At 55.8% G+C, this 13,769-nt stretch overlaps 1 protein-coding gene across 1 annotated transcript in view; it reads left to right on the forward strand.

Annotated features, from left to right (window-relative positions):
* Position 1: 1 nt before the first annotated feature.
* BMP1 (bone morphogenetic protein 1) overlaps positions 2-13,769 on the forward strand; it is a gene marked incomplete at its 5' end in the record, with an annotated part of 42,591 nt that continues 28,823 nt past the window's right edge. The window contains 8 exons of the mRNA XM_021698765.2: positions 2-143; positions 7,164-7,277; positions 9,569-9,733; positions 9,922-10,039; positions 10,349-10,527; positions 11,285-11,390; positions 12,853-12,977; positions 13,551-13,666. Of these exons, the coding sequence (XP_021554440.2) occupies positions 2-143; positions 7,164-7,277; positions 9,569-9,733; positions 9,922-10,039; positions 10,349-10,527; positions 11,285-11,390; positions 12,853-12,977; positions 13,551-13,666 (1,065 nt within the window). The remainder of the gene's footprint in view (positions 144-7,163; positions 7,278-9,568; positions 9,734-9,921; positions 10,040-10,348; positions 10,528-11,284; positions 11,391-12,852; positions 12,978-13,550; positions 13,667-13,769) is intronic.

Here is a 13,769-nt window from a genome sequence, read left to right on the forward strand (position 1 = left end):
GGCCCGCCTGCCGCTGCCGCTTCTGCTCTGGCTGCTGCTGCTGCCGCGCCCGGGCCGGCCGCTGGACTTGGCCGACTACACCTATGACCTGGGGGAGGAGGACGACTCGGAGCCCGTCGGCTACAAAGACCCCTGCAAGGCGGGTAGGCGCCCCCCACCCCGCCGACCGGCCGGGGCGCCTGGGGCCGGGGCGCGGGCAGGCCCCGCGGGGAGGCGCGGGCTGCTGAGGGTTTGGGGTTGGGGGAGGACAGTCCAGTGTGGGAAGCCGGGAGCTGCCTGGTTGGCAATGCAGTGGGGAACAAAAGAAAGAGGGAGAGAGGGAGGGGGAAGTTTGGGGGACTTTTAGGACTGAAGTTGTGCTGCTATTTGTGGAAGCTGCTGCCGCTGCCCTCTCTTCCCAGAAGATTCCTGGGACAAGCTCTTTGGGTCCAGGGAGAAACCTGCGGCCAAGGAGGCTTTTCCTCCTGCAGGAAACTTTTCTGGCCAAACTCCCCGTGTGTGTGTGCGTGTGTGCCTGTGTGTGTGTGTGTGCGCTTTTCCCTTGTCCCCCATCTCGGGCTCCAGGACGTTGCTGTTTTCCAGCCTGTCTGGGCTGCCCCCAGGCTGCACATCTGTCTGCCCAGGGGGTGCGGGAGGCCTGCATCTCCGAGGAGCAAGTCTCCTGAGGCCCCCACCCAGCCCAAGTGAAAGAAGAAAGTTTTTCAAGGGATCCTCTGATGTCATGCTCCCTGGGTGTCCCATGGTCCCCCCACCAGACACAGCGGCCTTCTGGGACAGAGGAGACAGCTGTCAAAGTTAGAGAAGCCAGCCAGGGAGGGGGGATTACCTCTGCCCTTAGGTGCCAGAAGTACCTACCAAAGCCAAGTTGGGGTGGAAAGGGGAAAAACACAGAGAACTCAAATACTGTGTATCCGCTCTCTTAGTCCACAGACACTGGAGGCTAATTAGCTGAGGTCAGGGCCCCAGAGTGTGTGTTTGTGTGTGTGTGTGTGTGTTCTTTGTCCATGTAGACCCCATGTAACCCCTTCACTCCTGCTGGGCCCAGAGGGGTCTTGCCCCTGGAGTGACCAGATGGCCAGGCACTCAGGCCATTTGCCTAATCAGATGACCCTGAACAGGCTGCCTGGGACAAGAGAACACACAGGCCATAAGATATCATCAGAATCTTTCCTCAACTTCCTGCCTCTGATTTCAGCCTGTCTCCAAATAACCAGGGACAGGGGTAGTGGCCCAGTCCCTAGAGTTCTAGGAGTGCCCGTATGTGGTATAAGAGGTTGGGTCCCTCTAGTCCTGACCCTGGGCTCCCTACTTTGGGTGAATGCATCACACACAGCAAGCTACAGAAGAGGTAGACCCTTCTTCCAGTGGGAGGAGAAGCCAAATCTCAGCCTTTCTCCACCCTTGCTGGGCTGTGGGTAAACCAGACATTAGCCACCATCTTTCTCCCTGGGCTTGGAGTGGGCATGAGGCTAAGCAGATGGAGCTTGGGCTTTGGAGGCAGGCAGACCTAAGCTGTCAATCCTGGACCCACAACTCATTAGCTCTACTGCCTGGGGAATGTTAATTATCATCTCTGAACTTTGCTTTTCTCACCTGTAAAATGGAACTGATAATATGTCTCTCTGTAGAGTTGATGGCAAGGATTAAATATGAGAACATATATAAAACACATATTAGAGATTAACACACAGTAAGCAATAAATGTTTGCTGCCTACTCCCCTGTTTTCTGTGCCTCACACTCTCACTTCATTTTTTTCTGAGGGAATGGGCTGGGTTTGCTGGAAGGGAGTGTCTCCCTGTCCCTGTCCTTGTGTCACTTATTCATTCAGCTGATCTACATGGACTGAGTGCTTATAATATGTGCCAGGCCCTGGGCTTCATGTTGGGGGAGATACAGAAAAGTGTAAGACATGGCCCTTGCCCTCAAAGGGCTTCCGGTCTGGGAGGGGCATAAGACGCGTGGGGATGTAACCAACCGCACCAACCAAGAGGCGTTCTGTGCCACCTTGGGAGGAAAGGGCTTAAAGGCTCAAGGAGCCCCTTACCCCTCTGCAGGCCTGGCGGTGGCAGTGGCAGAGAACCAGGGCTCACAGCAGGCTGGGAAGCTTTGGGGGTTCGTCATGGAGGAGGGAAGGCCTTGAAGAATGGGTAGGAAGTCAATCTGATGTATTTCACTCCTGGAGGGATTTGGAGTGATTTTCGGAGGAGGCGGCAGGAGGCTGAGGCTCTATCCCCAGTCTCAGATTTCATGCTAGGGTGGGGCTGGCTGAGTTGGAACTTCAAACAAGGGCTCTGGAGAAGGCTCTGCCCCAGGGTGAAGTGAGGCTGATGGGGAGCTGGGCCAGGCCTGGGGGTGGCCGAGAGGGCCCGAGAGCCTGACAAGGCCAAGAGTCAGGGTCAGATCAGGCCTCCCTCCTGGGGGTGACTGCTGCAGCCTTGCCTACCTCCACCCTGACTCCCTAAGACCCCACGCCAACAGCCTCACACCTTGCATCCCTAGGCTCTTCTCTCTGTTCATGTTGCTGTGTCCTCTTGCTCCCTCTAAGCCCCGCCGTCCAGGTGCTAGGCGTGATGATGGCAGGAGCACCAGGCTTTGCGTCCTTTGGATGCCCCTGATCTGCCTGCTTAGCTCTGCTCCCTTCACCCCTTCCAGCTCTCTCCTCTTCTCCTCCTTGCACACGGAGGACCAAGAATGAAAGTCCTGTTGAATCCCCTGGCTCACCTTTCAGGATAACCAGGCCCCTTCATTTGAGTTTACCTCCTGCACTTACTGTCAGAGGTAGGGCAAAATTGAGGGCAGTAAGGCAAAATTAAGACCCCTGATACCCTGGAGAGTTTCCTGGATCTTCTGGGCAACACTAGAACAATAGGCGGGAAGCAGAGTTGTTCTATGTGTGTGCTGAGAGCTGGTTCCACCAAGCTCATGCTCTGGTGTGCAGGCCCTCACGTGCACATATGAGCTCTCTCTGTCTCTCTCTCTCTCCTTCTCTACCCCTTGCCCAGGGAGATTGCGAATCAGCCCTGATTTCTTATATGTTAGGATGCCAAACCATCAAGGGGGATCTTCCCTGAGATTCCCAGCTCTTGGCAGTGAGCCTCAGGGCTCTGGGAGAGATGCGGGAGGCAGGAATGGGGACACAGCTGCTCCCAGAGGCAGAGAAGCACCTGGGGAGTGCCCTTGAGCCAGTGAGGACCTTACTTGGGCCCCAGCTGGCAGCTCAGAGGTTTGCTTGCTCTGAGAAGATGAGGTGGGCTAGTAGCTTACCAGCCCTCATCACTGTCCCCACCCCGGGGGCCTTGTTGCCCAGGTTTGGACTTCAAGAGGCCTCAGTCACAAGTTTTGGAGGTTGAGAAGTGATCCAGTCTCTTGCCAGACCACATTCCCCCTCCAGACACTCTGAATGAGTCACCCACCCACCTATGCCCCTGCTCCCTGAGTCACCTTCTCTTTTAGGTGCCCCAAGGGAGGAGGAAAAGACTTAGAATCTCCCTGGGCTCCAGATGGAGGGGGACCAATGGGACTCCCCAGAAAGAAGGAACTCTCAAGAGTTCTAGTTTCTCCAGAAGATATTGGGGGAGGATGGGGCGGGTGTAGAATGTGTCACTCAGGCCACTAAGGGCCTCCTAAGGATATCCAGGGGAATCAGCTAATCTCTCTGTCTCTCTGTCTCTCTCTCCACTCCCCCCATTCATTTCTAAGGGTGCCCTTCACCTTTGGGAGGTATAGCCTGTGAAATGTGTATACATGCAATAATTTGTGTGTTTGAATACACTAGGGCTTACACAGGGAAGTAGTCAAGAGAGTGTTTGGGCACGTTTGTGGGTGTACTCCTGCTTTATGGGCAAGTCCATCCAACTGTGCATGTGGGTATTCCTGAGTACACGTTGGGGTGTGCGCAGATATGCACCTGTGTAGCAGCATGCAGCTGTGATTAAGTACGTGCCCATGTCCATGGGAGCTTGAGTATGTTCTCCCCCAGCAAGAAGCTTGCATTTGTGTGATGGGACATGCGTATGCCCCGTACACATGGCATCGGGGCGCCACCACACCAGCGAGCTCCTCACCCTGTCCCCGGACGGGGATGCCTTGCCACGCCCCAGGGGAGGGGACTCCGGAGCCAAGAGGCCTACCTAGAGGATGGGCACACGAAGTCCACCTTACTCTTTCTTTCCTCTCCTGCCCCCAGCCTGACTATGGAGTGGCCACGAGTGTTCCCGGCTGGTTTACAGCCAGAAACCAAAACAAACTTTTGATCCTGTGTTGAAAACAACTACTACCCTGACCCTGACCCCAGGACTTCCTTCCGGGTAAGGGGGGTTGTCCTGGACTCTCCAGCATCCAGATTCCCTAGCTTCCCCATGGGGGAATCCCAAATGGGCAGGGCCTTCAGGCTCAACTCCTGGCCAGAAGGCTCCCCTGCCCACCCCACGCCTCCCCACCCCCACTCTGTTCCCACACATTCTTCAGCCATGACATCCCCACCACAGGACGCCCGCTCTGCAGAAGAGCTCTGTGGCCATCCTAGGGCCTGTCCCGCCTTCCGCTTGCCCTGCCCCCCACACCGCCCTGGTCTCACAGGCCAGCACGGTTCCGTGGCCTCTGTACTTGGAATTCGAGGTTCTGCTTCTGAGCACTCTGGGGCTTCACTCAGCCAGGAAGCCAATGGGGGTGAACCGATATGCCCTTGGAAAGTGGAGAGCTGATCTTGAGCTTATGGGGCTGTTTTGGGGGTAAGATTAACAGTGACCATTTAGTGGGTGCTTACTGTGTTCCAGGCTCTGTGCTACGTGCTTTATTTACATGCCTTATTTCATGCAGTCATCCTGGGAGACAGATTCTATCGTTAGCGCCTTTTTATGTAGGAGAAAATTGAGGTTTAGAAGAGTTTCTGTGACTTGTCAGCTAAGAGGAGCCAAGCTGGGATTCAAAGACAGGTCTGTCTGCCTACAGAGACTTTGTGCTTTGCTGCCATGTCCAAAGACGAGTCTAAATGTGCAGCCACGTGTGTATATGATGGTGCCCGTGGGTGTGGGCACGTGAGCCCGGAGGTGCCAGTGTCTGTGCAGAGGTGCAAGGTGTGTCAAGGTGTGAGGGTATCCGTGTGGCCTGCGTGTGCCTGTGTGAATGTTGGCATTGTCTTCTCGGAGTGCACCTCTCATCCCACCACCTTTGCGTGCCAGCTAAGAAACGTCTCCTGCTGCCATCCAATCAATTGCTGAGCCAAGTCCCCCAATGGTGACATTTTATGGAAAAAAATCTTTCTCATGTGGTGGAAGAGATTCTGGGCCACTTACCAGCTGGTGACCTTGGGCAAGTCATTTCCCTTCTTAGGCCCAAGTGTTCTGATCTCTGAAGTCAGGGAGGTGGGCTGGAATCTAGCCATGAGGTTATCTCTCGAAGAGTTTGTAATTGCACACTCGTAGGCAAATGCACAGGTGGAGCATGATTTAACGGGCATGCCCTGAGTGGGCCAGGATTAAATGAATTCATTAATGTGGAAGCACTTTGTCAACTGGGAAGGTGTCATTATGGCTACCATTACTGGCTTACTGGGTTTAGAGCTTGCAGTTAGTCTGTGTGTGTTGGAGCTTGTGCATGTGTGTTTTTTAGAACTGTCCGTGACCGTGCATTTTGTGTGTGTGTGAATGTGTGTCTGCGTGAGTGTCTATTTTTGTGTATGGGAATTTACGATATGGGTTCTACAGCAGTAATGCACTTGAACACAACAAGTGCTAGACTGGGAATCAGGAGGCCCATGTTACGAATCCAGCCTCTCCAGCAACTAGCAGTGTGGGAGACCATTTCCCTTCCAGGCCTCAGTTTTCATATCTGTAAAATGGAATGTTGGCCTGGATAACTGCTAGAGGGGACTCCCACGTTCTGTCAATCCAGGTCTAGGTTGCATCAGAGTATGTGTCTATGGGCATGTGTCTTTGCAGGCCCAAAGAATATCGATGTGATACTTGACTTGAACAAACACTCTGGAGTGCCTTCCACCTGCAAGGGTGGTGCGGCGCTGCTTGGGGGGAATGGGAGTGGGGAGCATATCTCTGTGACTTCCATAGCTCTGTGTTTGAGGGCATGGCTGTGGATGTCACCATGTGCCTGATTCTGTGTATGATGAAGTGTGTGTGTGTGTGTGTGTCCACCCAGTGGGCCATCTGGGGCGGAGAAACCTGTGTGCAAGGCCTCAAGGTTAAAATAATTTGTGTAATGCTGCCGCCGGGCCTGTGTAGCACTCCGGATGAGAAGCAGATGTTGCCATGGGTGGAGCTTCAGGGAAGCTGCTCTCTGAGCTCCACCTCCATCCAGCTCAGCCTCCCGCCTCCCCCAGCCCAGCCCAGTGTGAAGCTCGCTTCTGAGCTCCTTCCAGAGCACTCAGCTCCCCAGCTTCCTCCTGCTCCTGACTTCTCAAAAGGCAGGCGGATTGTTGAGCCCATCTCTCCAAAAACATCTCTCCCCAGATCCAGAAGTCAAAATGGCCTATTCAGGGGGCTCTATGACCCCCCCCCCCGGCCTTCCTTCCTCCAGAGAAGGGACCCTGAAACTCAGAATAGGAGTCCCTTGAGAACAGTTAAACTTCTTCCTCCTAGCAGGGCAGCTCCGTTATGTGTCCTGGTTTCCCTCCTATGCCTCTCTGCTCTGTTCTTATTCACATCCTCCCCTCCATCTTTGAAACAGCCTTTGTTGAGTGAATACCACATGCTCAGCGCAGCACCAAGGTTATGGGCCCACAGAGTAGACACTCTGTTATCTGACCCCCTTCTGCTTTCTTCATAGCACGCATCACCATTCTTGAGTTCAGTGTTTGTTTATTTGTGTATTGTCAAAGGTTAACTCTACACAAGCAGGGACCTCTTCTATCTTGCACATCACTCGGCTGGTGCCTGGCCCACAGAAGGTGCTTACTAAGTATTCAGAGTGATGCGAAGAGTGACATGGCCGTGTCTTCCTCTGGTAGGGGGTGGGTATCAGCTTTGCTGGATTCCCAACTCCAAAGTGAGCACGAGTCTCCCGAGGGATCCTCAAAGCCAGTGCCCTGCTGCCTTCTTCCTCAGAAGGCATTTGCAGACTAAAGTTGCTATAGGGGAGCCCCTGGCATTGGGGCTGCCAGTACTGGGTAGAAGGATTAACTCCCCTGGCCTCTCCTTTTCTCTCTAGCTGCCTTCCTTGGGGACATCGCCCTGGATGAGGAGGACCTGAGGGCCTTCCAGGCGCAGCAGGCTGCAGATCTCAGGCAGCAGGCAACGCACAGGTCTTCCATCAAAACTGCAGGTACGCCGGGTACAGGCTGGGTCTCCTATGTCCCAGAAATGGGTTCCAGAATTGGAGAAACAAGGAACCTCCCTGTTTCCCAGCCAGGCCCTCTCAGGACAGAGGCTATGAGCTTGAACCCAGCATAATGGCTTATCTTCCCTTGGGATATCTTTATCCCTTCCCCCAGAGGAACAGCAAGTATAGACAAACCCAGGAGCCAGAACTGACATTCTTTTTGCTTACAGTTTACAAAGGACCTTCAAAAGCATTATCTAACTTAACTGTCCCCAACCACCTGCAAAGGTAGGTGTCAGGACAACCCCTGCCTTGCAGATACAGAAACTAAGACCCATGGGGGTAACATGACTTTGTTCACGATCACATAGCTGGTCAGTGGCAGAGCTGGGACAGGAACCCCAGCCTTCTCACTCCAGATCTGAGGCTCTTTGCTCAACACCCCAGTCCCTCCTGGCTTCACCTCGTGCTCCCACTTTGCAAGCTTTTACGCATCTTTCCAAGCCCAGCTCCGGAGCTTCTCTGGTGAAACCTTCCCTCATCGTCCCCCCAGCATGCCTGTACCTCCATTTGCTCTCTCTCTGCTCTCTGTTGACCATGTTAGTATCTCACTCAGTGAACCATGTTTCAGTGGTTTTTCTTTTTTAATACGTCTATCTTCCCTGCTGGACTCAAAGCTTTTCAAGGTCAGGGATGGGTCCTTCTCATCTCCGAGTGTGGCCCAAGCAGCTAGCAACCCACCTGGACCTTGTGAATGGGTGAGAGAAGAGGAAGAGTCAGGGCACAGGCCGTTTCGTTTCTGTCCAGCCTTGTCACTGCTCTGGGACATGGTGCTGCCTCCAGGGAGGTCTCCATTGCCAGGGACAGGGATTCTCACCTGGAGCCCATGCTGCACACACTCTGCTGGGGCCAAGCAGTTGCCCTGTCCTGCACGAGGGAGGCTCGTGGCACGGGCAGCCGTGGAGTAAAGGTCAAACTAATCTCAGAGAGCAGCTGGCACTGGAGGGTGACGTGGTGGCCTGATAACTAGCAAGGCTTCCTGGGCCTCAGTGGGGACGAGCAGAATGGAGGGGTTGGAGCGCCTGGGCCCACCACGAACCCACCAGGTGACTTTGGGCAAATCTTCAGCCTCAGTTTCCTCATCCGTCAAATATACATAGTGATGCTTGCCCAGTGCATCCCAGAGAGCTACTATGTCACCGGAGAACGTGTATTTGGGAACACTGAAAGACATCAAGATCCATATGCTCACAAGGAAGAAGTTTTATTAAGTGAGAAGGGACCATTTCCTAGTCTCAAGCCCCCTGCAGTCCCTAGGAAATTAGGGCACCATGGTTTTCTGTTTCAGTTATGGTCAATTCTCGCTCTCTGTGGTAGTTATTTTTTTTTTATGTTTTTTAAAGACTTTATTTATTTGAGAGAGAGAGAGAGAAAGAGAGCACAAGTGGGAGGGGGGAGCGGAGGGAGAGGGAAAAGCAGACTCCCCGCTGAGCAGGGAGCCCGACGCAGAGCTGGGTCCCAGGACCCCGGGATCATGACCTGAGCCGAAGGCAGACGCTTAACCGACTGAGCCACCCAGGTGCCCCAACCCGTGGTAGTTATGAATAGAGCTATAGGATAACCTTGTTCCATAAAGTCACTGCGAACACTGAATTCACAAATCCTAAGCCATCCATCACTCCTAGGAGAAACACAGTGTTCACTTCCTGCTAGCTTCTCGTCATATGTGTGACCCTGTCTTACGTGTGTTTCTGTTTAAAGACCCCTGATTTAATACACAGTTGATTCATTAACATTGAGCCATGGCCAGCAGCACTATGACTCATGACCGAACAAAGCTTATGTAACTAACAGACATGTATGTTCTCCATAAGGCACATCAAATCCTTCTAGCACTCGGGACACCAGACAGCACGGCAATGCTTCAGCACATCGGGGCGGAAGGGAGTCATTTTAAACAGCAAAGTCACCAGCAAAAAGCCCCAAATGCAAAAAAATTGGCACTAAATAGACTATGAAAAAGATACTTATTGACAGTATGAGAGCTGAAACAAGAAGGCGGTGTCACCTTGTTCCCCCTCAGTTGGACATGTGGGTGACTCACGCTTTTCCCTGCTCTGTGCATGTCAGCAAAAAACCATGAGAGAGCTGAGGGTATTGATTTTGGGATTACAAATAAATTTTAGTGAGTGGGCAAATATGGACTCCCCCTAAATGAGGATAGATTATATAATTTGTTTCCTGCACCACCCCTTCATTCACTTGCTACCAATGTCTTCCTCTTCCAACCCAAGGAAATTCTTCTACCTTCGACTGCCAGAGCTCCAGTGGGCAGCTGCAGAGGAGAAGCCGTGGGAGATGGAGAGGCAGGTCCCGGAGCCGGCGGGCAGCAACATCCAGACCAGAGCGTGTGTGGCCCGATGGGGTCATCCCCTTTGTCATTGGGGGAAACTTCACTGGTGCGTGTGATGTTGGGGGGCCAGGGGAGCAGCCTGCATCTGGGCCTGGCCGTGGGGCAGCCGGGTCGTGTGTCATGGTAGGAGTGGTACCTTCTGTGTACCTGTCCAATGAGAGGCTGACAGCTAGCAATGGGTGGAGATGGGCCCAGCTGGACACTGGGACAACCTGGCCCCCTTCATCCTGGCAGGCAGCCAGAGGGCAGTCTTCCGGCAAGCCATGAGGCACTGGGAGAAGCATACCTGTGTCACCTTCCTGGAGCGCACTGACGAGGACAGCTATATTGTATTCACCTATAGACCCTGCGGGTGAGCAGGGGCCCCTGGGCACTGCACCCTCGGCCACCACCCAAGCCGTATTCTGCCCTGGGCCCTGCTGCTGCCCCAACGGGGCCTGACACTGCGTCATCTGTCTCCCTCCCACCCCCCCTCCCCTGGGACTTCTCCCCAGGAGCCGCCTGGATGTGGCTATGACCCCTGCACACAGCCTGGGCATCCCACGCTCAGGCCCCTCCCCCGCGCCTCACTCCCCCGCCCCCCTGGCAGCCTCGCCCGGCCCCTGAGTGGATGCACTCCCCCAGCTCGGGACCGCCCCCCTGAGCTGGCCCCGCCCTCCAGGTGCTGCTCCTACGTGGGTCGCCGTGGCGGGGGCCCACAGGCCATCTCAATCGGCAAGAACTGTGACAAGTTCGGCATCGTTGTCCACGAACTGGGCCATGTCATCGGCTTCTGGCACGAGCACACGCGGCCAGACCGAGACCGCCACGTCTCCATCGTTCGCGAGAACATCCAGCCAGGTAGCACCTTGACCTTGGCGCCTAGCTGTGTGCCGCACCTGCCCCAGCACCCGCTCCAGGGCCTCTGGTCAGGGTGGGAGCTGCTGCCTGGAGCCATCGCTTTTGGCCAGCTTAGTGGGCAGCCCTTGTCCAGGGCCCAGGTTGGTCCAGATGCTATCGGCTCCCTGCCGGTAGCATCTCTGAGACCCTTGATCAGTTGTAGAGCTGCTTGGCAGGGCCGGGAGAGATCCTGGTCCTGGACACAGAGGCCATCGGGAGCAGCCAGAGCCCAGCTGCCCTGGGGTGGGGGGTAGTTTGTGGGGGGAATTGGCACATCCCCCAAGCCATCTCAGCCTTTCTCTTCACTTCTCCCCGGTCTTCTGCCCTCTGCCTGGTCTCTCCTCTAAGGGTTTTTTTCTTTCTTGTTTCTCCTGGCTACCTCCCTCCCCTCCCTTCCTGCTTCCTTCCTCCCTCCCCAGGCCTCCTCCACACTTCCCTGCTTTCATCTCCCTGTGGTTGTAGAAATGGGTGCTTCCTTTCCATACTCCCTGAGCCTTCCCTCCAGCCAGTCCTCGTTGACCCTGCCCCTCTGCTGGACAGACTCTTCTAGAGACCCACCCCTACCCTCAGGCTTCCCTTGGCTGCTCCCCGGACCCTCAGGTAGGGGGGCACCTCTCAAGTGCAGGGAGGACCCCACTCCCCACCCTGAAAAGGTGGCACTGCACCCCACACAGACCCACCCCTCCCACCCCCCACACCTTTTTCCTGGTCTTCACAGGACAGGAGTATAACTTCTTGAAGATGGAGCTCCAGGAGGTGGAGTCCCTGGGGGAGACCTATGATTTTGACAGTATCATGCACTATGCCCGGAACACGTTCTCCAGGTGAGAGATGGGGCCTGGCCTCCTCTGGGGCAGCCCGATCCCGCCCTCTGTAGGCCATTCTCTTTGGGCCTCTCGCTTTGCACTAGGCTGCCCTGCTGGGGCAGTCACCAAGGACAAGAGTGGACTTCTGGGTGGCTGCAGCCCCCAAGCAGAGGACCCGTGGGAGCCACCTGCCTTGCTGTCCTCTTCCATGGTGGGTCCATGGCCCGGCCGGGGCTCAAAAAGCCTAGTACCGTGTACCCCGAGGGCACCTGGCCCAAGAGGCTGAAAATCCAGCCGCTCTGCCTGCCACATAGATATATGCTGTGGTTCCAGAACTGTATCAGTCCAGCGGAGCTGAGCTTTTCCCCTCATCTGTCAGCCAAAAGAGGCACGTTTTTCTAATTGGGGGCATCCTTTCTAATCAGTCTGCCTTTTTGTAACTGGCTAGTTTGTACAAAGGCTCCCTCTTGGCCTGAACTAGCCTCTCTTCCCTGCTCACAAGCGCACGCACACCTACTCCCTTTCCTGGGCCCACGTTCCCAGAAATCACAGCCAGAACCCCCAGAGGTAGTGGCCCAGCCTCCGCACCCTGAGCTTCTCCTTAGAGTGTGGGAAACGGCCCCTCCCTCCTCTCCCTCAGGCTCCCCTTCCCGGCCTGGCCTTTCCCATGCCTGGCTCTTTCCTCATCCTCTGTCTGCTCTCCTGCTCTGTCCCGCACACAGTGCCCCTCCTCAGTCTCGCCCGCGTCCAGACCTGAGGGAACAGAGACCGAGGAAGGGTGGTGAGGTCATCCCGCCCCCCCCACGGCCACAGACCTCCCCTGGACATTTCCCACCACATCCTACCCTACCCCCTGCCGAGTTCCACCCAGCTGGGTGTGAGTCAGGGTCCCTGGGGAGGTGGAGGGCCGCCTGCTTCCCTTCGCCCTGCTCCTCCCAGATGGCAACACCCAGGACTTAGCAGGCAGGAACTCGGGGGGACAGGAGGCACTGATGGATCAGGAGTTGCGGGGCTGTCCCCAGGGTCTGGTCCGGCCACGCTGGAACTTGTCGAGAGCAGCCTGTGGTAGGATGCGCACTGGCCCTGGTAGTCCTAGGAGAGGTTCAGCATGAGGGCCCGCGGAAGCAGGGGCTGGGAGAGGCTGGACCCATGATCGCTAGGAACCCGAAGCTCTCCTGAGGCTGGGGACTGGGCCCAGACTGAGCCGGGGCACCGGGAGGTCCCCAGGGCATGCGAAACCTGTGTCCCTGACCTCCCAGAGTATTCCTGGGGCTCCCCCAGGCTCCAGCTGTGTGACTGCCACGGAGCAGGGTGGCTGCTGGTCAGTGGGCAGCATAATGACAGGGTGAGATCTCTCCACCCGTCCCTGACCCTACGGAGGAATGTCTGGGCTCTGGCAGGATCGTGACCTTGGGTGCACACAGGCACGCCACCCCTCCTTCCATCAGACTCTCACCCAGGTCGGACTTTTCCTCCTCAGGGGCATCTTCCTGGACACCATTGTTCCCAAGTACGAGGTCAATGGGGTGAAACCTCCCATCGGTCAAAGGACCCGGCTCAGCAAGGGGGACATCGCCCAGGCCCGCAAGCTCTACAAGTGCCCAGGTCGGGGCAGGGAGGGATGGGCCAGGGAGGGATGGAGGACAGAGCCTGAGGCAGCCAGTGGGCCAGGACCTGGGGCTGAGGAGGTTAAAGCTGTGAGTCTTAGAGAAGGCCAGAGGCTGCCTGGTGTTGGGGGTGGGGGCACCCAAGCAGGGGCACTGTTCAAGTTAAGGAACCAAACTGGGGCTGGGATCGGGTGGTGGTGAGATGTTGAGCCCCACACCTTCCAGGCGTCTGGGAGAAGAGGACAGTAGGAGCAGTAAAGAGGGCTGGCAGAGCAGTTCTCAGGGAGTGAGGTAGAGTGAGGCCGCGGAAGGAGCTTGACCTTAACTCTGGAAACCTTGTTGCCTTGACAACAGCGCATCCTGTAGCACTAGGCTGAAGAGGTCAGCAGTGTGAGCTTATATGTGAGGAGCAGGGAGGGCATCTTAAAGGGACAGGACCATCCCGGACTCCCTCCCCTCCTCAGCCGTTCTTCTCGCCCCCAAAGGATGCCAGAGTACAGGGCGGGAAGCCAGAAGGCGGGGGGATTGGGCATCTGCAGCCAGCAGTTCAGTCATTTCCTTTCCTTGACAGCCTGCGGAGAGACCCTACAAGACAGCACAGGCAACTTCTCCTCCCCTGAGTACCCCAATGGCTACTCCGCCCACATGCACTGCGTATGGCGCATCTCAGTCACACCTGGGGAGAAGGTAACTGAGCGTCCCCTCCTCTGCCAGGACCCCAGAGTAGGAAAGCATAGTCGGTTGTGGCTGTGAATGATCTACCTGGGAAACGTAGACCCATTCACCCCAT

The sequence above is a fragment of the Neomonachus schauinslandi genome, chromosome 2, assembly GCF_002201575.2.
Source record: "Neomonachus schauinslandi chromosome 2, ASM220157v2, whole genome shotgun sequence".
In the NCBI taxonomy this organism is placed as follows: domain Eukaryota; kingdom Metazoa; phylum Chordata; class Mammalia; order Carnivora; family Phocidae; genus Neomonachus; species Neomonachus schauinslandi.